Source organism: Sardina pilchardus, chromosome 2 (genome assembly GCF_963854185.1).
Source record: "Sardina pilchardus chromosome 2, fSarPil1.1, whole genome shotgun sequence".
Taxonomy (NCBI): domain Eukaryota; kingdom Metazoa; phylum Chordata; class Actinopteri; order Clupeiformes; family Clupeidae; genus Sardina; species Sardina pilchardus.
Window position 1 is genome coordinate 40,181,260 of NC_084995.1, and position 25,000 is coordinate 40,206,259.

General features: G+C 51.1%; 1 protein-coding gene across 8 annotated transcripts in view; it reads left to right on the top strand.

The window, feature by feature from the left end:
- Positions 1-25,000, top strand: part of rnf220a (ring finger protein 220a) — a 135,907-nt gene that overhangs the window by 98,240 nt on the left and 12,667 nt on the right. The window contains exons 2-11 of one of the 8 annotated variants that reach the window (XM_062530444.1): positions 59-182; positions 6,373-6,418; positions 9,504-9,599; positions 11,656-11,698; positions 15,201-15,244; positions 16,101-16,233; positions 20,647-20,743; positions 21,355-21,441; positions 21,572-21,627; positions 21,773-21,872. In XM_062530444.1, the coding sequence (XP_062386428.1) occupies positions 59-182; positions 6,373-6,418; positions 9,504-9,599; positions 11,656-11,698; positions 15,201-15,244; positions 16,101-16,233; positions 20,647-20,743; positions 21,355-21,441; positions 21,572-21,627; positions 21,773-21,872 (826 nt within the window). Of the gene's footprint in view, positions 1-58; positions 183-6,372; positions 6,419-9,503; positions 9,600-11,274; positions 11,497-11,655; positions 11,699-12,686; positions 12,792-15,200; positions 15,323-16,100; positions 16,234-20,646; positions 20,744-21,354; positions 21,442-21,571; positions 21,628-21,772; positions 21,873-25,000 lie in introns of those variants that run through there. The other 7 variants (XM_062530442.1, XM_062530448.1, XM_062530445.1 and 4 more) reach the window with 7 other exon arrangements.

Here is a 25,000-nt window from a genome sequence, read left to right on the forward strand (position 1 = left end):
CTCTCCCCTCTCTCTCTCTCTCTCTCTCTCTCTCTCTCTCTCTCTCTCTCTCTCTCAGGTAAGAAGAAGGTGTCCATGTATGACAGCCAGGCTCCTATCTGCCCTATCTGCCAAGTGCTGCTACGCCCTGGAGAGCTGCAGGAACACATGGAGCAGGAGATGGAGAAACTCATACACATCAGGTAAACACACACACACACACACACACACACACACACACACACACACACACACACACACACACATATGCATGCCCACTTGCTTTTCAACTACTTTTTAAGTAACACTTTGCAGTTTGAACCTATTCATCCGGCCTGACTGCAATACCTCTTCCTGTCCACAAGAGGCAGGAGCGCAGTACATCTCATATACGGCATGGTTTCTGGGAGTATGTGTGAGTGTATGTGGGCCATAAGTGGTAGGTGGCGTACCTGGAGTTTCCCCTAAAGCTGAGGTGATACTCGTGGTGATCCTCGTGGTGATCCAGAGGCTTGTTGAGGCCGAGAGGGTGGATCAGTCTGGGACGCGGCGGCAGGGCGTAAATCAGCCCGGGCTTTATCTATCTCAGGTTAAGCACCTGTAGTGGATATGGAGGATCCTCCGGCAGACAGTCTGATCTCCATCTCCTCCCTAAGTCTCCCTCCTCCAGACCCTGGAGGCCCCAGGAGAGAAAGCAGCCAGCTACCAGGAGGCCGTTTTGTCAGGCGTAAGCCCCACATCCGTTAACACCCCACCCGGCCCTGAACCGGTTAGGAGACAGAGGGAGAGAGAAAGAAAGAGAAAGATATATTTTCTAGTCAGGACTGGATGGCAACATTTAGCACCCGGAGTGTGGTCTACCTTCCTTAATGTGAGCGTCAGTACATACTTCACAGCTCCAGAGAAGAGAGAGAGAGCCTTTGGCGTTCCTCCTCACCTGTCACTACCTACTCCCCACTCCCTGGGCGCCACCACTGAGAGCCTTAGAGACAGAGGGACCGGAGGGGAGAGAGAGAGAGAGAGAGAGAGACTAAGGATGAGAGAGAGAATCTGTAAAGGAGATAAAGAGATCATGAAAGAGAGAAAGAGTGGGAGAGGAAAGTAGGTGAAAGGAACAAGGGATGAGAGGAAATATATATATAGAGAGAGAGATTAGCTCGCAGCAAGACGGGGCTCGGGTGCGAGCTGCAGTTCTCCATCATGCCGCTCCGAGGAGTTATCATTTAATAATTAATAAAGGGCAGCGGGGGCCACCCGCGCCTGCGGGCAGGGGCTGCGTGGACAAGGGCCCCCCTGCATCCGCCGTAACCACGGCAGCGGCTAGCGCTATACGGCGCCCGCGGGCTGGGCTGCCTGTTTGATGGCGGCGGTTATTTAAAGAAATAGCGTCATCCCTCCTCGTTTGTCAGTGGCGGACACTGCTCAGCGTCACCGGGCCGGTGATTTAGCCTCGCCTGCTACCTGCCCATTAACCCGCTGCGCCGCTGCGTGAGTTATGTCCCCACACACACACACACACACACACACACACACACACACACACTCCCTCCCCTCCTCCCTCCCCTGTTCAGGCCCCAGCCGGGGAGAGCTGCTTAGGCCATGATTTAAGCAACACCAGAGGTGCTGGAGTAGAGGCTGGGAGTGTGTCTGTGTGTGTGTGTGTGTGTGTGTGTGTGGGTGAGGGACAAAGGAGGAGAAAGTGGATCAGACAGAAGAAAGATAGAAAACCCAATAAATTGATGTTGAGAGAAGGAGGGGAAGAGAGATGGGGAAATGGAGAGAAGGAAAGAAAAAGAAAGAGGATGGGACATACCCTTGTGCTTTTGTTTGTTTTATTCAGTCCTCATAGTTCACTCTTCTGGTCTGCAATAGAAAATTAGAAAATTACATTTTTTTTATTCACTTCCTCCCGTTCTAATGAATTGGCTGAGGTGGTTGTCTTGAGAGCTCCTTACTTTCCTCTTATGTCTAATATCTAATTATCTTCATATCTCAAGATGAGTCTCAGCCTTCAATAGAGCTCAAACCCATTGACCAGGCCTGCAGCATGCCATTTGACAATGACAGGTGGAGAAATGCATTTTCAGCCACTGATATGTACACTTGACACCGCCTATCCACTCTACGCCTCCTGCACCTTGTTCTTAAGGGTTCTTAGACAGGAAAACTGTGCTTTTACACACACACACACACACACACACACACACACACACACACACACACACACACACACAGACACACACACACACACACCAAAGCCAAAGGCGTGCACAGATCATTGGAAGTGACATGGCGAATTTGTGGCAATTTGTAGTAAATCTCCCTTTAATGATAGCGTTTCATTTTGCACCAAATCAGACTGGAGTGCATGTAAAATGGAGGAGGCTATTTAAGATGTAGCATTAGGCAGATGTCGGAGTGGATGTGTGTGAGTGAGGGTGAGATTGGGACTGCCAGCTCTCTCTCTCTCTCTCTCTCTCTCGCTCTCCTCCTCCCTAGTGACTACACTGCTCTCCCTCTCTCCCTCTCTCTCTCTCTCTCTCGCCTCCTCTCTCTTGTCGTTTGCCTGTGCTTCGCTCCTCATGTATGGAAATGGAAATCCATCATGCCCTTTACACATCCGCTTGCTCCAAGGGGCACGGCAATCTACATATCCCCCCAGCCCCTCCACGTAATCAATTTGCCTCCAACGGAGCGAGGGAGAGCTGGGTGGCAAACGACACGAAAAGCAATCTTTATCTGGCGCTTACAACCCCCCACCAGTCCTCTGCTATTTATTCCATTTTTTTTCCCTCCCTTGCTCTCTCTCTCTCTCTCCCTCTCACTTGCCCTGTCTCCCTCTTTCGCTCTGTGTCACACACACACACACACACACACACACACACACACACACACACACACACACACACACACACACACACACACACACACACACACACACACACACACAGGCACACACACACACACACAGGCACACACACTCCTCTCTCTCCTCCCCTTCTTTTCATCTCCTGCTGTCACACCTTTGGTAATGATGGAGCGGGAGAGATAGAGAGAGAGACAGAGAGGAAAAGAGCTTTTGAGGCGAGCCGGTAATGAATGTCATGATGAGGCTCTGCTCGCGATAATAGTTCTCCTCAATCCACACATGGCACGTAGTGTCGCCGTAGTCCCCTCTCAGGTCCTCTGGGCGCATTGCTTGGCATGGCGCGCTTACACATCACGGCCTGCTTTCACACGGGCAGAAAAATCCTCTTGTCAAAGGATCCTGCTCTCCCCTCTCTCTCTCTTCCTCTTTTGTCCAAACATGTCTCCTGTGTCCTGGACATCGTTACCTGTGTCAAACAGGGATCTTTGAGAGCAGTGTCCCTTTTATTTACCTTCCTTTTGAGGCTCACACGCTCTCTCCTCTTGCTTTGTTGCACCTCTCCAAACCGCTTCCTGTGGTGTGACAAAGCCCTTTTTGTTGCCGAAGGCGCAGTCGCTTCAGTATTCCTCCAGACGGCTACACGCGCGCGACAGCCGGCAAACAAACTCCCGCCGCCACTCCACTCCAGCCCCTCACTTATCCATCTGTCTTTTCATCTCTCTGTCTCCCTCTCTCTCTCTCTCTCTCTCTCTCTCTCTCTCTCTCTCTCTACTCAGCCCCCTCCGTCTCCCCCTCTCCCCCTCCTGTCTCTGTCACCTTGCTGTCATTTTGACACCCAGGCCTCGGTACTGGGGCACCTTGTTTTCCTCACCACTGACAAGGCGCCTGCCTCCCCCTAACAAGTCAACAGCTCCCATTGTTCCGCTAGAGACGGGTGGATAATGAGAGAACAGACGAATAAAGGCCTGAAGAAATCCACATGTTTACAGATAAAAAAAGAAATAAAATAAATAAGACCACACCCTTGTGTGGCTGTACGGTGACCTCCACCATTGCACAATGTGCACTGTACTGTTCTCTGGGCTTTACCTTTGTCCCTTTGAGCTGCGTGCTGATTGGCTAATGGCTGCTAACAGGAAGCACTATTCCCCTGGGGGCTGAAGGCGGGGTGGCTTTCGCACCGGCCTGTAGCAGGGGTTGGGGGGGACGGGCGGCGGTGACTGAGGCCGGCGAGATACATGGCGGCCGGCTCGGCGGATTTATGATGCTGGGGGAGTCCGTTTATTATCTCACAAACAGCCCCGCCGCCTCCGATGGGGCAATTTATCCCCTCTCAAGGCCCGGCCCTGATTTGTGTTGTCTCTTTTCTCTTGCTTTCGCTCACGCCCGCTCGCTCACGCCCTCCCTCGCTCTCCGTCGCGTCCACTCTCGGGCCGCTACCCCTCCGTCCTCTCCCGGACGCCCAGATCAATCATGCTGACTGCAGGCAAGGAAGGGGTGGGGACCAGGGGGGCTATTACCTGAGTGGAGGGGTGGGGCTCGCTGTTGAACCCAGCCTCACCTGTCATCCATTACCGGTAGGAGGGGGTCTATCTCTTCCTGTATCATCCGCTGGTTAGAGACGTGCGCAGTAGACTGCACATAACAGACGCAGACACAGATGGATGGGGCCAGTGTCTGTTTTTTATCTCCTGCCGTGTTTTACCAGCATCCTCCACTCCTGTTGGTGGCGCCACACTCTCGCATGTGAACTGACAAGTTCATCTGTTTCTGAGGGCTTCTCAGTGCCTTAGATGTTCTCTGAGATCTACAGATGACCGGTGCTCTGGCCGGGCGTGGTCAGATCATTCCCGACTCGTTCCTCTGTCCGTTCTCATCCTCGCCTCGCCTCGCCCCGCTCACACACTCGGAATAAAATAGCATGAAACGGCAAATTTGATTGGGTGTCTGCGTAGTTGCCAGGTCCATCTCTCACGGTGTGTGTGTGTGTGTGTGTGTGTGGTGGCGTTGAACAGCACTGGACGCAGAGTGGACATGACAAGAGTGGACGCTCCTCCTGTCACTGCCAGCACACTCATCATCACCAGCACTCATGTAACACACGGCCCAGCAGTGTCCAGACAATGATGGGAACACAGAAAGAGAGAGAGAGAGAAGTGTGTGTGTGTGGGGGGGGGGGGGGGGGCTGAGAGAGATATATTGAGGAAAAGATGGAGTGAGATAGACAGATGGATAGATGGATAGAAAGAGAGTGACATCTACCCATACAGGCAGTGAAAGAAAAAGGATGACTGAAAAACTAGGCTTGAAGAGGAAGATTGCATTCATGCATATGTGTGTGTGATAGTATGCCAAACACACACACACACACACACACACACATACACACAGAAGGGAGGAGAAAGGGGTGTGTGGGATTAATGTTTCCGAGAGAGATCTGATTTGATATGTCTCTCCCTGTTGGTAGATGCTTTAGCAGGCACGTTTAATATTTTCTGCCCACTAATCAGTCATTGTCAATCCGCCACGTCGACGAGACTTTGATTCAATGTAGCTCCCACACTGGCCAGACTCAAGAGAGAGTACCCCCCCTCCCACTACACACACACACACACACACACACATACGCATGCTATTCCTCCTTCTCTGGCTCTCCTCTCCTCTCCGCCTCTTTAATACAATGTTTACAAGCCTGCGCATTGTCCTCAACATATTTCAAAGTCCTAAGTGCCCGAGGCGTTTCACTGACAAATCAAATAACGGCAAAATCATTTATTTCCCTCTGCTGTTGCCTAACTGCATGGGAGAAGGGTGGAGGCAGAGAGAGGGAGGGAAAGAGAGAGAGGGGAGGGAGCAAGAGAGAGAGAGAGAGAAAGAAAGGGGGCAAGACAGAGTGCATCCATGAGAATGATTGCTTCAATAAAAAAATTATATCCCAAATCTGCTTAGCAGTCGTACTTTTGGACAGTAATTGTTTCAAATACAGCATGGCCCGGGGGTGCCTGGATTGAGTGGCATCGGGGAGGCAGGGAGAGGAGAGGGTCAGTGCATGTCCACACGATTAAAACTGTGATTTGTGCTGCTTTGTTAGCTTGTCGCTCCGCTGTGCTCAGTCAGATGTCGCCCAATTCCAGACAGCGGCTGATGCCGTTGAGGAAAAACGTGTCTGGCACAGAACAAAGAAAGGCAATGAACGCAAAGACAGACAGAGAGAGAGAGAGAGAGAGAGAGAGAGAGAAAGGATGACTGAAGGAGAGTCAGAGACAGGAAGAAGAGAATGAGGGAAATAGCAAGAAAGAGAGAGAGAGAGAGACCTTGTAATGGCAAACATCAAAGAGTCAAGTCCTTCATGTTCTTCTGAAACGCCCACGCGGAGGCACTCGGTGACACGCTGGTCAGAATAACGAACGCCTCCGTGCCACGCATCCTCTCACCTCTCAGCTCACACAGCGGCCCTTTTGAACTCGTCCTTTGTCCCCTCGTTTTTTAAATCTCCCTTTTGTCTCCCTCTCTTCTCCTTTCAGCAAGAACCCACCACACAAGGACAACGCCACACCGGGCACGCCCAAGGTAAGCCATGGCCATCCTTTCCGCCATCTTGGAGCCATCAAAACTGCATCAAATGTTTCCAGCGCTGCTTAATGGGAAGGCGAGAGGGGGGCATTGTCTCATTAGGGGAGGGAAGGAAGGAAGCGAGGCCTTTAACTTGACTGACACGTGAGCGGCTGAATTAAAAACTCGCTCAAAATGGTACTTTATTTCCTTCCGTAACTCACTTTGCTGAAAAACGACACGATGAAATGCTTCCTGCTGGAGTCCATTTCACAAGGGGGGGTGGGTGGGGGGTGGGGCATTGGGGAGGGTACGCAGGGCCACTGTGTGCGGTTTCATCTTCTGCTCCAATCTGATTAGCCAGAAGCAGCGGATACACTGTCCCGCCGGCCAATCTCACCCAGTGTCACACACCAGGGCCGGCTCTCAGTCTCTGGGGCCTCTTCAGGGCAAGAGTTGGAATGCAAAAAACTTTTAGCGAGTCTCAGTCACAGAATCATACCTGCAACTGTAATAACATAGAAATGAATGAATCGAATCTTTAACAACTGTATAAGGTTTTTGTCGCGGATCAAAACATTAGAGCCCAATATCTTAAAATGGCAGAGTTGTCAGATAGACGTATCAGTTTAAGCTCTTGATTTTGCGGTGTGACATTTACCTGAAAGATGTGATATTAGATATGTATCTCTTACCCAGGTGAGCTGTTAGCTTTAGTGCAGAGCAGCGCTCTGGGCAAAGGAGCCATTGCTCAACCAGGAAGTTAGAGTAATGATTCACTCGCGAGAGAAAAGTGCTGAGGGCATGCGGAAAGAAAGCTGGCATTTCAGCTGGCATAACACCAGGTATGCAGACGGCATTGGCACAGGGGAGGAGATTGATGCCCTCGCGTCTGTTAAAAAGTGTGACTCACTGGTGACATGTGCCCATTTTAGCAGCTCAAGACTCTGTGAGTGATTTCTTTTTTTTTTGTCTCACACCAAATGGCATCCCCTTAAAATTCAGTAGCCCCCCCCCCCCACACACACACACACACCCTCCCCAACCGTCTCTGCTGTCTTCCCCGATGACATGCCTCAGGTTAACGTGACAACCAGCGAGCGCTGAACACAGCGCGGCGGCCACTCAACACAGCGGGTATTTTTAGGGAGAGAGAGAGAGAGAGGCCTCCTCAGCTCATTATTCCAAGCATGCAGGGGGAGCCCGGCGCATGTGATTATAGCAAGCCCTCTATCTCATCTGGGGAAACAGGAAGTACTCAGAGGGATGAGGGAGGGACGGGAGAGAGAGAGAGAGAGAGAGAGAGAGAGAAAGACAAAGAAAGGAAGAGGGAGAGATAGATGGAGTCAGAGAGAAAGAGAGAGATAGATGAAGAGAGAGAGAGACGGAGAGAGAGAGAAATAGATGGAGAGAGAGAGAGAGAGATAGAGCGAGATGGGCCTAGGTGAGGTAGCCAGTCATCTCGGACGTGACTGAGCATTCCAGTGGCGGCGTTTAGTATTCCGGCCGAACGTGTGGATAATGAAGAGTTGTCGGGATCACGGCGGGCCCCTGCCGCCACGACGCCCTCGCCGGCGCCACTCGCATCCGGACGGCCGTGCCGCTTCTAATGGGGATTAACCCCGCCCGCCCTCAGCCTGTTAGCAACGCCGTCTCCGACGCCTATTGCCATGGCGACTCCATGCCAGCCGCCGTGACTCTTAATCCGCCGAGGTCAGAGGGGAGCGGGGCGCCCGCGCCAGCATTTCCACGCCGGCCGCACGGCTCTCGCACTCGTGCCGAGGTGGCATGGAATGGCAGTCATCACGCGCCGTGACTTAGACAAGCGCCACGCGCGAAAACAGGAATTAAGAGTTTCTCTCATCAACTGCCCTGATTCTCTTCGTGTTGGACAAGAGTGAGTGCTACAAAGCCTCTAGCATCGCACACACACACACACACACACACACACACACACACACACACACACACACACACACACACACACACACACACACACACACACACACATACACAGACACAAGCCAAAACTGCCACTAGAGGCCTGAGTAACCACAACAGAACGAACATAAAATCAGTTATTACAATACGCCATATATCATCCCATTTAATGGGCCAACAAGACATAAAAACAGCTTGATTCCTCAAGCAATTTCATTCTCTAAACAGACTTGGCAACACAGACAGACACAACACACACACATACACACACACACACACACACACACACACACACACACACATATACAGAGAGAGAGAGAGAGAGAGACCACACAGTAGTCCCAAAGCACCAAAACACTGTGAGCGCACAAATAAATAGTTCCCTGACCTTGCAATTCAAAAGCATAAGAAGCCATGCATAATGTCTTATTTACTGTCCCTGCTGAGAGGGTCTGCCATTTTTCACATATTAATATTAGATTACAGTTGTCAGCCACCACAGCCCCTGCCCCTACTCTCTCTTTGATTAATTGGAGCAGATTGTAAATACAAATATTTTATAGCGGCCTCATAAAAAGCGGCACGGAGATCAAGAGTCCCAGTAAAGTAAGCAGTATTTCCCCCCACTTCCCCCCTCCGTCCCTAATTCATTTGAGAAATTAAGTCAATTACGTTTTCCCAGGGACAGGCCCTGTAATGTCCTTTGAGGCACACGCCGGGCAGGTTTATGGATGACCAGCGCGTCTAGTTCCGCTGCCCGTCGTCCTTTCGCCCCGCTTAACTCTGACACCGGCTCCCCCTCGCTCATATACGCGGCTCATAAGCGCTGCGCGCTAACCTCGGTGCTTATGTCGCGTCAGCCATAAGATCAGACACAATCTATAGCGCGCACGTATTGGGCTGAGGTCATGATAATGATTCACTGTCAACTCTCTGGGCCCTGAGTATTGACCACATAGCGTACTCCTATATGCTTCAAGGCTATCCTTTTTCATGGACTTATATTTATGGTTTAAGTTTCCGCGGCGAGAGTGCTGAAATTAGAATGTGAAATTAGTACGTATTGTAAGTGCATGCCTGACGTTACTTTTGGTGCACAGCTAGCTTGTGTGTGTGTGCAGTGCGCTCACCCACTTGGTGTCTTAACCTTTTCTCTCCACAGTCCCTCCTATTGTCCGTGCACATCAAACGCGAGGGGGAGTCTCCTGTCGTGTCCCCACTCTCATCGGACGACGCTCACCACTCCGACAGATACCAGGTGAGACAGGACAAGGCCACTGCTGGACAGAGGGAAAAAAAAAACCCTGACTGATACGGAAGGACCGAAGGACATGTGTGACACAGACAGAGAGTACAAGTTGTATAAACAGACAAAAGCACATTAAGATCCCAAGATTAAATAGGTTTGACTGAAAATGGCTTTGTCCATCAGCCTTGCTGTGTGTGTGTGTGATGCATATCACCTAAATGACCAGTGTGACTGTGAGTGAGAGCATCAGATAGAACCTTGTGTGTGTGTATGTGTGTGTGTGTGTGTGTGTGTGTGTGTGTGTGTGTGTGTGTGTTTGTTCAGCCCATCTCCCTTCTCCATCTCTTCCTGGTCGGGTGTACAGGCTGGATGTGTTAATACAGGCTCCCCTCATCTTCAGCATCACCCCTCCACCCCCCTCAGATTTACCCAGGCCGGGGCACGTATGTCCCGCTCTGATATGTAATCATCCATAGTTTAACCCCGGGCTAATCTCACCCGCGCCCCTGAGCCCAGGATATCATCTCCGGGGCCCTGTGTCCTTGACAGTGTGCCTCCCCTTCCTGCTGGATGTCCATGCCAACAGGGCCGTGTTCCTCCACCTCCTCCTCCAATCTGTAGCCAGATTGATCTTTTTCTTCAGGGGGGAAAGAAATTCTTGAGTCGACAATGGAGCAAAAAAAAAAATGGATGTTTGAATTGGTGCTGAAGTGAGGCTATGGCAGGAGCGCCCGGTGCCACCAAGCGTGATTCATTTAAGTGTATTAAGTTCAACTCAATAGCCAAAAAAATGTTCGTTAAACACAGCTTTTAAAGGCAGCACTTTAGGCAAAAGTCCTCATTAACATCGGAGCATTAAAGGTTTTCCTACAAATGATTAAGTCAATGATACATTCTCCCCCACAGCCTCCCCGCCCCTCTCTCGGCTTTATCCATCATTAGTGAATCATGCAGCATCATTAACGCAGTGTATCAGCATAACATAGGACGGATGTAAATGTGCATGACTCAAGTGTTTCTCATAAGAAGCTGTCGACGGCGGATGATCTACGGGGACCTCTGGGGTTGGGTTGAACTGGTGCCCATGAAGCCTGTGTCAGAAAGCGGGCATCTATCGGCCTGGCAGGCCCTGCTGGAGTCAGCAGTACATACATCCTGTTTAATAGAGCTAAATGATGATGGCCAGACAGGTTAAATTAGCTCTTAAATTACTATACAGTATAAATGGAGATATGTAAGTATCCAGGCGAGATGATAACTGTTCAGAGAACATTTGTCAGGACCTGCTGCTGATCCTGGAGGTCTGTGCAAAAATGGAAACCAATGTGGATAGCATGGAGACTAGTTTGCCTGTTACATATTAATTTAGGCTACATTGCTTATTGCAAGTCTGTTGCAGTCATGTCTGTTATCATTTTTAGATTGAAATAAATACATTTCAATGCACCTACCTGTTCAATGATTTCAGTTAAGCACATTAGATATATACTATGTCGATTTTTAAAATATTTAGCCACAACTTTTTATGTTATAGTGGTAAATCATCAGCCTTTTAGGGCTTGCAGGGTGTACAGCAACAACGTATTGCTGCGCCCTAATGGCCAAATGTGGAACTACATAATTGTACGTCTTGAACTTTCACTTTGCGCGGTTGTCACGTGACCAGAATCAACATGGCGTCTACAGCGCGATGAGCCCGTATTTTGAAATGGGACTAACATTTTCAATCCCTTTGCATCCTTCTTAAATATTTATTTAAGTCCATGTTTTAAGATTCATTGAAACATCGCCTGGTTCATATGAGCGTCTTTAACACGTGAGTTTGGCGACTTTTGGAGCCTTTTTTTTAAATGAGTGGAACAATCTGGTAATGGAAGAGGAGGTTCAGACCAATGGGAAACGAGAAGTAGGTTTTTGTTTACAGTCAGGCTGGAGGCTGTGGATTGCATTTGACAATCCAATGTAATCCAGAAGTACATCTCTAACTTATTGCTAATGATCGTAATACACGCAACACATACTAACTCCTGCATATTTTCTGTGTTTCCTTTTTTCCTGCTCACAGACATTTTTACGGGTTCGGGCTAACAGACAAACACGATTGAATGGTATGTATACATTGCTGTTGTTCTTCAATAAATCCTTCTCTCCTAGTGTTAGTGGGCGGTGAAGTTGTGTTTAAAGGATTAGAACTGATAGAGGTGGGAGATTCCATTATCCAGTAACAACCCATTTATTTACTTACCCTACCCTAGCCTAGCATATTTCATATTAATCAATAAACACCTGTTGTTGCACAAACACCACATGCATCCTCGAAAATGTGTATTATTATTATTTTATTTTGGTAAATGTTAATTCAGTAGGCCTGTCAAAAAGTACCTGTATTAAATACTAAATATTGTCTAAGCATACTATGTCTCATGCATTGAGTCTGAACTGCTGGGGTCATGCCTGTCCTGTTTTTTGGATCATAACATTACACACTGGTGATTATCCAATTGGGACACCTAGACATCGAAAACTTCCTTGCTGCAGTGTAGTGCAGTATGATGAGCCAGTGGTATTGCATCTGTGTTCATCTCAGTATGGCAGAGTGGGTACACAGAGGCTGGTCTTGGGTGCACATCTCCCATATTTAATCACGGGGGCGTTCGGGGGTCTGAGTTTAACCTAGGACACGCAGTAGAGCAGGTTATGATAATGCCGTCTTTGATGTAGGGGTAGGGATGCAGCCATCTCTGGCCTAGAGTCAGGTGAGGCCGGGTGTTTGTGAGGCTTGACTGAAGCTGTGGACTTTACACATCTCACTGTGAATAAGCCTGACCCTCATCAGTTTGGCTGCCACTGCCGACTGCGCTTTTGCCCAAAGCAGTGCTGGTCATTGCACGGTCTGCATACATCTGCAAATGGCAGTCTATTGTTATCCAGTCAGTCAAACCTAGAAGTACATCAGTCCTTGATTTTTAAACTGGTGCTCTTGAAAATAGTAAGACCATGGTGAAGCTCCCCTCTCTGTTTGCCGTTCCCTTTTGTCTGTAGCGCCTGCATGAGCGGAGGATCTCTTTAACCCTTGACTTCTTGATATGTCAACAGTCGATGTCCACTGCTGGTGCAGGCGCTCAGGCAAGGAATGTGTCAAAAGCCCCCCAAACCCAGTGCCCAGCGGTGTGCCCCTAGCCCCTTGCTGCCTACGCCACGGTAAGAGTCCCCCCCCCTCCCCTCTACGCCTCCAACCTCTGTCTGGCCATAGATTGTAGTTTGGTGCCCTCCATCAGGCAGTAGACCCTGTGATGGGTAGCGGGGTTGTGCAGGCTTTGTTTGAACCCCCGGCCCCCAGCGGGTTGTAATGTGTATTAGCGCTCGTCTGAAACCGCTGTGATCTCTGGGAGAGGGGTCCGCGTGCGCGTGGAAAAACTCCTGCCGTGCCTAATTAATCTGCCTGCCTCTCTCTCTCCCCTCCCTCCGTTTAACGACGCCCTCCTCCATTACCGTCACCGTGGCCCGGGAGAGATTATGAGCCGTTGTGTCCTCCTCCTCCTCCACCCCAACCCCCACCCTCACCCCCCCTCGTGCCCCCACCCCGCTCTCCCTCCCTCGTCAGCCAGAAGTTATGGCACATCTTCTCCCTCGCCCCAGTCCCCCTTGGCTCCTTCTCGCAATCACGGCCACCTAAAAATTAATGTCCCCGTACGCCATTTGCAGTTAAGAAAAGGCGACACAGACTTACGGCGCAATCGGCGCTGTTATGCTGTGTTAAATTTCTAATTACGCGCGCGCGGAGCCGGGGCGGGGAGGGACGACGGGGCAGAGGGGTGACGTCGACGAGACCGTGCCCATCTCGGCGGACGAGCCGCACGCGATGACGAGCGCCTCCCCGAGAAACGCTGCAGCGTCGTTGCGTTGGGTCCCGTTAACGGCACCCGAACACGTCAAGGTTTTTACGCGTTCTTGATGGCCATTTGGATTTTTTGTTGTTTTACTCATTTGTTACGTGATGCCATGAGGCCAGTGTTGCTCTCATAGTTAGCTCCCCGTTGCGTCTGATGTGTGTCTTTGGTACCAGACGCAGGACAAGTGCCTCGCTATGTCGTCTGTGTAAAGCAAAGCCTTAAGGCGGTGGACCCAGCCCTCACTAATGAGTATCACAGAGGCATGGATTTGTGGCATTTTGTGGACGCCAGGGGCACTGAATGTTCCTCCTCAGCCAAAGCAATGTGGCGGCCCAGCGTCTGCTCTCCTCGTCCTTCTCCTCGTGTTAGCGAGGCCCGACCCCAGGCATGTCAGAAGAAATCTGCCGCTCCAAAACATTAAGCCACCCCTGGGTGACACGCGACATGCTGTTTGTCAACTTTGTTTTGATCTCATTAGCTCAGATTAATTGTGAGCCAACCAAAGAGCCTAATTATTCTACCCTGATTTCTCAAACGTCTATGTAAACTTCCAATCGCTCCCTATGTATGCGTGTATACAGTATGTATGTATGTATGTATGTATTTATGTATATGTTAGGGCCGGGACTTTAGTGCGTTAATTACGATTAATTAATTACACAAACATTAATGCGTTAAAAAAATTGACGCATTTTAATTGTATGCCTATTTATTTTTGCACCGCGGAACGTTTCTCACTGGATGAGTTTCAGACGGACCGATTATACTGGAGCACCAAGTAACGCGCATGAGTTCGGTTCAGACAAAACAAACCACAGTGGCACAGTGAACATGAACAAAGAAGCTGATGTGACCGCGTTGGTTGGCCCCGTGGATGGGAAATGTTGTTACAAAAAACGAACGGATGGAAGCGTAGATAAGAGCATGGTTGTGTGCAACCTATGCAACAAGGACGTATCACCGCAGGTATCACCTCAGTGCAAAACATAAAGCAGCTAGCTGTTAGCGTGGACAAAGTATTGTGATACTCCAGACACTTGAGGGAAACCTCTGAGCTTTATTTATTAAACAAATAGCAACCGAGTTGCTGTTACAGCCACAACTCACGCCTATAACAGTAATCCACCGCACTTAATTCCATGTCCAACTTTCATAGACCTAAAAGAAACTTCACACTCAGAACCGCATACAAGCACACACGCACACACGTAAACTCCGCCCCCCAGTTCCCCTTAAAGGGACACAACAATTTCATGAACTCAACTCAAGGTAACAGGTGACACAATTAACAGGATATCACAGTATTATAGTTTACAGAAGGTCTACCTATCTATAGGCTACATGAATTTCTGAAAATGTACTATTTCTAAATATGGTATTGCTACACTTTATGGCAAAAATTGCACAGGTCTGTTGGACTTATTAATAAACAATATTTTTGTTGCTTAAGCTTAGGCCTATGTATTCAGTCATTATCCAATAGTAGGCTATACTAAAAATCCATGTGAAAAAAAATACTTCTCACTGTTCTCAGGTCATATATTTATATACAATTAAAATGCGATTAATTTCGATTAATTAATTACAAAGCCTCTAATTAATTAGATTAATTTTTTTAATCGAGTCCCAGCCCTAGTATATGTACATGTATGTACGTACGTATGTATGTATATGTTGATTCAGGTCGTTTGACAGTGCTGTGTGTTGTGTGTTGCAGCGCGGATCGGGAAGATGAAGCGCCGGAAGCCTGAGGATGGACAGGTATGTCCGCTGTGCAGCGCCCCGCTGGCAGGGACCGAGGAGGAGATGAGTAGGCATGTGGAGCAGTGTCTGTTTAAGGTAGCCTCCCGCTCCGACACGCACTCGCTTGCTCGCTCCCGCACCAGCCGTCATCTTGGCCCCCTCCCTCAGTCCCCCCACCCCCCAACCCGATAGCCCCTACCCCCCCTCACACACACACCCTCTCTGTGTGCTCCTTCCCCTGGACATCAGCATCCTCATGCACCAGTATTAGAAACTGGGAGCGCTTTCGTTAGCACTTAGCCACTGCTACGCTAGCTGACTAGTACGGCTCCTGTAGAGATGAAGTAGAACAGCAGAGCTTTAACCTGCCTCTCATGTCCAGGGGAAGGAAGGGGTTTATGTAGCTCACTGGGATCTCTGGTGAAATGGTGCCTTCTGTTCACGTTAGTTAATCTCAGTAAAGCAGACAGTAAAGTGATGGTCATAAGGCCATTGGACAATGAATGAAACCCTTGTAATGAAAAGCTATGCTTCTGCTGCTGTGTGGGTCAAGTGGCAATCTACACTAGTTGACTTGAGTAGACACCTTATAGTAGACACTAGTTCCTTTCTCTCTAACGCCTTCTTTAGTACTCTAGTAAGTGTTACTAACAGCACCGCTGCACTCCTTGGTGATGGGTTTTTCGCTGCATGTGATTTAAAATATTGTCAGAGAAGTGATTTGTTTTTTTAAGTTCAATTTATCATTGTTGATATTTGGCTCTAGTAGAGGTTGTTGGTGTAGGACGCATGGAAGGTTTCAGGGGTAAAGTCAGTAGAGTAGAGAAGCTGTTACCACGGTGTGTTCTAACAGGTTTTTTTTGTTCCTCCTCAGAGGGAAGGGGTGTGCGGCCCTGAGGACGACTCCGCCGACGCCGACGGAGAGAACGGAACCCGCTTCGAGGAGTACGAGTGGTGCGGCCAGAAGAGGGTCCGAGCCACCACCCTGCTGGAGGGCGGCTTCCGAGGTACGGCCCACCGCCGCTAAATACGGTGCATTAGCTGCTCTCTGCTAATGTGGTGGCTGATGTATCATTAGCCTTAATCAGAATGGGGCGTGCCATTGACAAGAAATGTTGGAAATATAGTGAATGTGAGCGTTGACACGGGACTCTAAATGAATGCACTTGTGGTAGAATAAAACGAAAGTAGAAATGTTTGCATTCTGTGAAGCATAGTTGTTATGGTTTATCAACCCGTGAGGGACACCATTAATCTCCCTTGTGTGGTTGGCCAAATGAATCCGCCATTCCACCACCCAAGAGAGAGCGATTATTTTCATTTTCTTTTCCACCCTCAAAACTCTTATCTTCATGCTGAGGCCTCGAACATTCGATCGCCATAAAGGGCTAATTTACAAAAGCCCAGAGAAAAAAAAGGCCTGCTTTTACTGTCTCTTTCTAAGACCCGGGCCAGACAGGAAAAACAAGCGCCAGATCAATTCTGACTCGGGGAGCTAAACTCCGTCGGCGCAGAAACCGCCCGGCCCTTGATCTAACGAGCAGAAAGACCTCTTCTGCACTCCTGTGATGTGGCAGACAGGGAGCTCTGGAAAGGGGACACAGAGAGGGGGGTGGCGGTGCAGATGGGGGGTGTTGGGGGCAGCGTGCCTGGCCAGAGGGGGGGCACTTGAAAGGCCCCCAAGAAAGCTCAGAAGGTGGATTTAGGCTTGAAATGTGCAGCTGAAGTCCTCCAGTGTTCAATCGGCCACGCTAAGAGGAACCCCCACTGTCTAGAGAGAGAGAGAGGGAGAGAGGGAGAAGGATAGAGGGGTAGAGGAGGAGAAGGAGGTTAGCTGTTGAGAGAGAAAGTGGGCAAGAGGGAGAGAGAGATCGCAGGGCATCAATGGGATAAGAGGCCTATCCTCTGTGAACTAGCCGTCTCCCTCTCCCCTCCGTCCTCCCTTTGAGTCCAGGGAAGAAAGCCAGGGAGGAAACACTTTCAACTGCATGAGTGTTAGAGGTGTGTGTGTGTGTGGGGGGGGGGGTGATGGATACGGAGAGAGAAGCAATCGAAGAGGATCAGGTTTGTGCTTGGAGGATTGGAGGGGGGTGTTGTGGTGGGAGGGCTGTGTGTGTGTGTGTGTGTGTGTGTGTGTGTCTGCTCTCTGTCTATGGCTTAAGGAAGCCGCTGTGTCGATGAGGAGATTGAGATGGCAGACACAGAGAAGGGAGATCCTCCGAGAAGGAGCGTGAAGATTTAGGCCAGTGGAGATGGCGCAAGGGGATAAGCACTCAGAGAGAGAAAAGAACACACACACACACACACACACACACACACACACACACACACACACACACACACAAGGCTTCAAAGAGAGTTGGTGTCTGGTGCCCCCCCCCTCCCGCAAACAGCAGGATCCCAGTACAGGGAACTGCAAATGCCACCCTGATTGGGTGAACTGTGACCCCCGGCAGGAGTCGTAAGGGTGGAAGGGAAGCCAGATGGGGCAGATAAGCGCTGTGCCAGCGGGGGTACCGGTTGGCGGTGGGCACCCGCCGGGGGCCGTTTCACGTGGCACGTGGGCCCGGCGGTGGCATTTGTCCCTGTGTGTTAGCGACAGACGGCTGACAGCGGCGCTTGGACACATGTAAATGGCCACGCCACTAGCGGTCAGAGGCGGCCGGCGCGGAACAGAGGGTCGCCATGTATAATGCATGTCAAGGTTAGCATTTACACAGCCAGGTTGGAGCGGCCCCCTTTGATAATAGCATCATTTACATGAGGCTGTGCCCTCTATCGCCTTGTCATATCGTGTGTGTGTGTGTGTGTGTGTGTGTGTGTGTGTGTGTGTGTGTGTGTGTGTGTGTGTGTGTGTGTGTGTGTGTGTGTGTGTGTGTGTGTGTGTGTGTGTGTGTGTGTGTGTGTGTGTGTGTGTGTGTGTGTGTGTGTGTGTGTGTGTGTGTGGCCACACAGATAGGGCAAGTGTGCAGAGATGGACACATGCATATTATTCTTCAGCCCAGTGTCACAGCTAGACCTGTAGTCACTCTGGGCACACACACACACACACACATATATACACACACACAGGGTTATTGATCTTGTCTGGGCTGACAGAGGGAGGAGTAAGACCTTCCCCTCCCCGAGGGTGGCTGCCAGTGAGCGCGTGCAGTGGCGTGCATAATGTGACTGAAAGGCAGTTAGAGTGGCGCTGACCTTTTCAGCCCAGATTAGATTGGCCTGCCAAGACTGGTTAGCGCCAGCCACGCGGCACTGGTCACGTGACCTCCCAGGTAGACCCCCCCCCACACACACACACACACCCCACCCAAAACGCCACATCCTGGACAGAGCCTCATGGGATGCCAGGGGTGTGGTCTCGTTGGCTCATTTTGATTGGAGGTCTCGTTGTGTGCGTTCTACCCCCTTGATGCCCCTGCGGTCACTGGTCCTCTGGTCAGGGACGGAGACAGGCAGCGGTCTGCCGCTCCACCTCGCCTCCCTCTTGGCCCCAGCCATGCATTACTAACTGCTCGTAGGATCCATCGCCTGATCAATTGATTGGATTAACAGTGATTTTTTTTTTTTTCTTTCTTACCCCCCCCCCCCCCCCCCCTCCCTCCTCCTCCTGGCCTGCCACATCTTGGCCAGTGCCGGCCACCATTAGTGGTCGGGACAATCATATTTATTTGTGTTTTTCCCGGCCTCGTGTCTCCACCCCCCCCCCCCCCTACACAGTGGATTAATGAAATGCTGGGCATCGTTTACAGTTTATCGCCTTTTTGACCCAGCTCCTCCTCCTCCTCCTCCTTGTTGTCGCCACCACCTCCCCCAGCCACCAGGCGCCCTGTCTAGCCCTCCATACGGCAGACAAACATCAGCGCAGGCCACGGTGGTGCCTCTCACAGGCCTGCGCATGCGCGTGCGGGTGTTTTCGGTTTGCGATCCGACGGCGGTGCCCGAGCGAAGCCTGACCCTCGAGCGGCCCGTCGGGCCGGTTTAGCGCGAGGTGTCGTGGCGGGTAGGTGGGCGGGCGGGCGGGCGTATGGGCGGGCGGGCGGTCGGCTGTCGAAGGGCTCAGGAGCGCTCGGGGCTAACGGCCAGTGAAATGGGCCTGATTTATGTGGCACGACCACTGAGCACATATGCCACCGCAGCCACAGGGACCGAATAAAACTTAAAAGGTCCCTTTTATTTGATCACTAAAACCATCGGCGCATTGTAAAAAGGGTTAGCATTTTGTGGCGCATTTTATCCCTGCGCACAAAAGCAGGGATGCTTTTTTTTTTTTTTTGCTCTGCACTCAGTCTGCCAAGCTCAGGAGACACACACGCACACACGGACCTACCACACAATCATACACTTCTGTTCCCTTACACACATGCTTGACACACAGCTGTCTCGCGTCAGTCTACTACATGCAAGCATAGAACAGGTGTGAAGCAGCTGCTCTGTCTCTCTTACACGCACGCACGCACACACACACACACACACACACACACACACACACACACACACACACACACACAGATACAGGCACACAGACTTGGATGGACATGGTCTCCATCCTTCACACTAAAAGGTCAAGACGGGGGAGAAACTGGTTAAACCGGCTCCCGCTGCACTTAAAACCAACCTGTCAGTGTGACAGTCCACACTCGCTCACTCAGTCACGCCACACTGTTCCATCACACACACCCCCCCCCCCCCCCCACCCTTCTTCCTCTGTTCGTCTTCATCCTCTTCCTCTTCCCCTCCAGAAGGGTGTAAGTGGCCAGGCTACATCCTTTCTCCTCCACTCTCCTCCCATCACTCACTCAGCTCAGCCCCCAGCCCTTAGCCCTCAGCCCTGGGCAGTTGTGGCTTTAGCGGTGCTGGTGGTGGTGGTGGTCAGTGCTGGGCCTGTGGTTCTAAGTGGAGCTGAAGGGCCCAGTCAGGCGGCTCATGGAAGTTTGTCTCCCCGCTCATCAAGGGGTTTATAGAGGTGCCAGTCTCCCCTCCGGCACGCTCTGCTGAGCACACATACCACCCACCCCTCCCCAACCCAACCCAACTCAACCCCTCCCCCCCCCCCCCCCCCAGCTCAACCTGCACCTCCTGCCTGACAGGCACCTGACACTGCCTCCCTCCTCCCCTCTCCTCTGCCACTGATGGCTCTATACCAGACCCAGGCCATTGCCTCTGCTACCGTTCGCATAACTGCCCATCGCTCCCCCCCCCCCCGCCGTGTCCACTTCAATCAGCCGATCAGGCCTCCTGGGCTTTAATTGGCTGGTGGGGCTGGTGGCGAGGTGTATTGGATCCTGTCAGCCCCTCACGGCTTGTCCACTGTGCAGCTTCTTTCTCCTACTACGTTGTCTTTGAAACAGAGTCGTGTTGTGTGTTGTCTAATTTGGATTCCTTTATGTATGTGTGTGTGTTTCTCTTGTGTTTCTCAGGAACAGGCTTTGCCGTGTGTAGCACAAAGGAGAGCCACGACAGCGACGCCGACCTGGACGTGGACGGTGACGACACACTGGAGTACGGCAAAGCGCAGTATCCTTTCCCTAAAAGCAGGGCAGCGCTCGAGTAGCTCGGAGCATCAACGTTTCAGAGACTGTTTCAATCCAACAATTATTTCTCAATTAAAAAGTGTAGACATTGCACAAGATTAGAATAACAACTCTTGCGAAAACAGCTGGTTCACCCAGCTTATGATGGTAATTCTGGTTTTGCTTGTCATACCACCTCAAGCTGGTTATTTTATCTGGTGTTGCTGGCCTTACATTGCTGGTTTAACTGGCCATGTTGCACCAATAGTGTCAAACTTGGCAGGCCGTCCATCAGCATGACCATCTTACACCAGCTGTATCCCACATGAAACTTGATAAACTGGAAACCTAACTCTAGCCTCACCTAGCCTCACATAGAAACAGCCTAGCCTAGCTTAGCCTAGCCTAGCCTAGCGGTAAGATGTCACTGCGTTCCAGCTGTTAGGTTGTGGATGTTTAGATAGATAGATAGATAGATAGATACTTTATTGATCTCCAAGGGGAAATTCAAGAAGGTTGGTTAGTTGGTTGGTAGGTTGGTTGGTTGGTAGGTTGGTTGGTCAGTGTGGTGCTAAGAGGGCCTGTGGGTGGTTGGCCTTAACCCAGCGCTCCCAGGTACACAGAGGCAGACATCATTCCGTGCTCTGGAGAGGACCAAGGAGACACCAAAGAGCGGGAGGCGCTGCGCGGCGCCGTGTTGAAGTGAGTTAGCGCTCCGGCTAACGCAGCGGCGATCACGTAGCCAAACGCGTTGGGTCAAACACAGTTGGACGATCGAGTCGTTTTTTAAAATGAGATTGTTCTCTAAATAAAGTTCTGTGTTTTCTTGCAGCGGTGGAATGCCCTCCAACAGAATAACGCCCGAGTTCTCCAAATGGGCCAGCGACGGTGAGTTGAGCTGCAGAACCTTGAGAGTGTTGACAGATTCCATATTGAGGTCTTCCGAGGTGTGTGTGTGTGTGTGTGTGTATGTGTGTGTGGATTTGTTGAAGAAGGGTGTGTGACGTGCCTGTTTGTGGTGTCCCTCCATCAGAAATGCCCTCCACCAGTAACGGCGAGAGCAGCAAGCAGGACCTCAGCTCCCCGTCCACATCCTCCGCACCCAGGACCTGCAAAAACAGCGAGATCGAGAAGTGAGTGGCCTGCAAGAATCTCTTTACACACACACACACACACGCACACGCACAGACAGAGAGAGGCACACATGGTCAAACACTCATACACACTTAATGCCTCAAGTCCTCTCTACTCCTTATCCTCTGAGGTGTGTGTGTGTGTGTGGGAGGGAGTGTGTTGTCAGATCGTAAATGATGTATTCTATTTGGTCATCTCTCCGGAGCACGTTTGATCACAGGCGAGGGGCCCTGTTTGTGTGTGTGTGTGTGTGTGTGTGTGTGTGTGTGTGTGTGTGTGTGTGTGTGTGTGTGTGTGTGTGTGTGTGTGTGTGTGTGTGTGTGTGTGTGTGTGTGTGTGTGTGTGTGTGTGTGTGTGTGTGTGTGTGTGTGTGTGTGTGTGTGTGTGTGTGTGAAAGAGAGAGAGAGAGAGAGCGAGTGAACGGGTATCGATCCCCTGCAGCTGAGCCTCGGTCGGCCCAGACGGTGAGCACTGCCTACGAATGCTAATAGCCAGCAGCACAGCACACAGACACCAAACACTAGCAGCACACACACACCTCCTCTCAGCCTTCAACACCCCCCCCCCCCCCCCCCCACACACACACACACACACACACACACACACACGCACACACACACACACACCACCCCAATCCTCTCTTATATGTTATAAGTGTTGTTCCTCCACCCCTCCACCCCGGCCATCAGCACCTCCACCCCTGGGTGTGCTGCCGGAGACAGCGGAGTGTGTCTGGACTGATGGGTTTACGATGAGGCCTGCCGCTCCTCCTCCCTGGAGATCGGCACGGCGACGAGTGCTGCCGCAGACGCCACCGCCACTTTACATGGGGAAGGAGCGAGAGAGAGAGGGATGAGGGCTGTACTCCCCAGAGAGGGAGGGAGGGAGGGAGGGAGAGAGAGAGAGAGAGAGAGAGAGAGAGCTTGCTTCCAGCAGCAGCAGGCAGATAGATTTGAATAACCTGTGTGTGTGAAAGGCCAGCCCCTCTAATTCCCTCATCTCCATGTCCTCATCCATATTCCTCGACAAGAGCCACCCGCAAAACAATTCACACACACACACACACACACACACACACACAAACACACGCGCGCGCGCGCGCGCTTTCGCTCCCTCACCCAGCCCCCCCCCCCCCCCCCCCTGCATGTGTAATTGGGGTCAGAGCGCAGAGTGGGAGAGGTGGGGGAGGGCTGTAGGGGAGGACAGAGGGGCCCTGATTGCTTGCCTCTGCAGGTCTGCCATCCCTTCTCTCTCCTCAGTCATCCCTCCATCCTTCCATCCATCCCTCCATCTCTCTGTCCAGGGGAAGTCAGCAACTGCTCTCAGTCCCCTGTGTGCAGTGACCCGTGTAGCACACATCCTAAAACACACACACACACACACACACACACACACACACTCTGAGGGAGGCCTGCCACTCTGCTGCACTGCCCTTGGCTCTGCTGGGATTAGAATGCCATGAATGCCATTCTAGCCCTTTCTGCAGTTGCACGGGACACGAGGGCGGGAAGTGGATGGTGTGTTGTGGTTTTTGTGTTGGAGCACACAAGCTTGTAGACACACACCCACACACCGGAGGCTCACAAACCGAGAGAAATAGTTTAGCTCTCTCTCTGTGGTGTGTGTGTGTGTGTGTGTCCCTGGGGAAGTGTGTCCAGTGTAGCTGAATCAATCTTAAGCCGGTGGCTGGCCTTCGCTGAGTCCCATATTAAATATCAGCCAGCAGAACTGGTGAATAAGCAGAGCAGAGGTGCTCTATTGATCCTCCCCATCAACACATTGAGAGCACACTCCTCTCTCTCTCTCTCTCTCTCTCTCTCTCTCCTTCTTTCTCTCTCTCTCTCTCTCTCTCTCCCTCTCTCTCTCTCCCTCTCCCCCTCACCCGCTCTGTTTCTGTCTCTCTCTCTTTCTCTCTCTCTCTCTTTCTGTCTCTCTGTCCCCCCTCCCACCGACTCCGTATCTATCTTCTCTCTCTGTCTCATTCACTCTGTCTTGCTTTCACTTTCCAACACACACACACACACACACACACACACACACACACACACACACACACAGACTCTAAACTAGGTGTCAGAAGCGGGAATAGATTCATCAGCAGGCCATCCTGGCTGCCAGCATGGGTTTGATGGAGTGAATGTGTTTACCAATAAAAATATTTCTCACGCTCGCGGACCGTGATTAGAGCCACTGCCAAGAGGAGAGCGCCGAGCTAAGACAGCCCAGTGCTCAGCTGCGAGGGGAAGGCGCGTGTGTGTGTGTGTGCGCGTGTGTGTGTGTGTGTGTGGGCGGGCAGGCACGTGGGTCAGATGAAGACGGACAGAAGAGTGTTCCTAAGTGGTACGGCAGCAGCATGACAGGCCAGATTGATTCATTGCTCTCCTCCATGGAGACCTCTTCTCTCTGTCCCCCCCTGTTTCGGCTCCCCCTCTCCCTTCCTTCCTCCCTCCCTCCTTCTTTCCCTCTCTCTCTCTATCTCTCTCTCCCTCCCTCCCTCCCTCCCTTCTTCTTTCTCTTTCCCTCTCTCTCTCAAACTCTCCCTCTCTCCCTCCTTCTCCCGTACGCCTGCACAGACAGAGGCTGACGTTTAGCATAGCTCCAGTGCACAGTCTGAGACCTTAAGTGTTTTAGGCTGGCCAGGCATGAATCACTGCAGCTGTTGGATGTCACAGGGAAGACTAAGCACTGAGTGCAGCCTGTACACACACACACACACACACACACACACACACACACACACACACACACACACTCTCCTCTCTCCTATGCTCTTTATTAGCTTAGCGCTTAGCTACAGACGTGACACACACTCGTTTATTTAATATCTCCGCTGATGTTTCCCCAAGTCCCTGCCGCAGCCTCGCCATGTTCCTCTCCTCCTCCTCCTCCTCCTCCTCCTCCTCCTCCTCCTCCTCCTCGCCATCTCTCTCTCCATCTGCTCCCATATCTGTCTTCCAGAGATGGAGAGGTTTCTACGCTGCCTGGCTGCTCCACCTCTGTGTGTGTGTGTGTTTGTGTGTGTGTGTGTGTGTGTGTGTGTGTTTTCTTTTCGGTTTTGTCTGAAGCAGGCCTGATTTGATCACGTATCACAGGATGTTACAGGATATTGTGTTATGAGGGGGCGGGG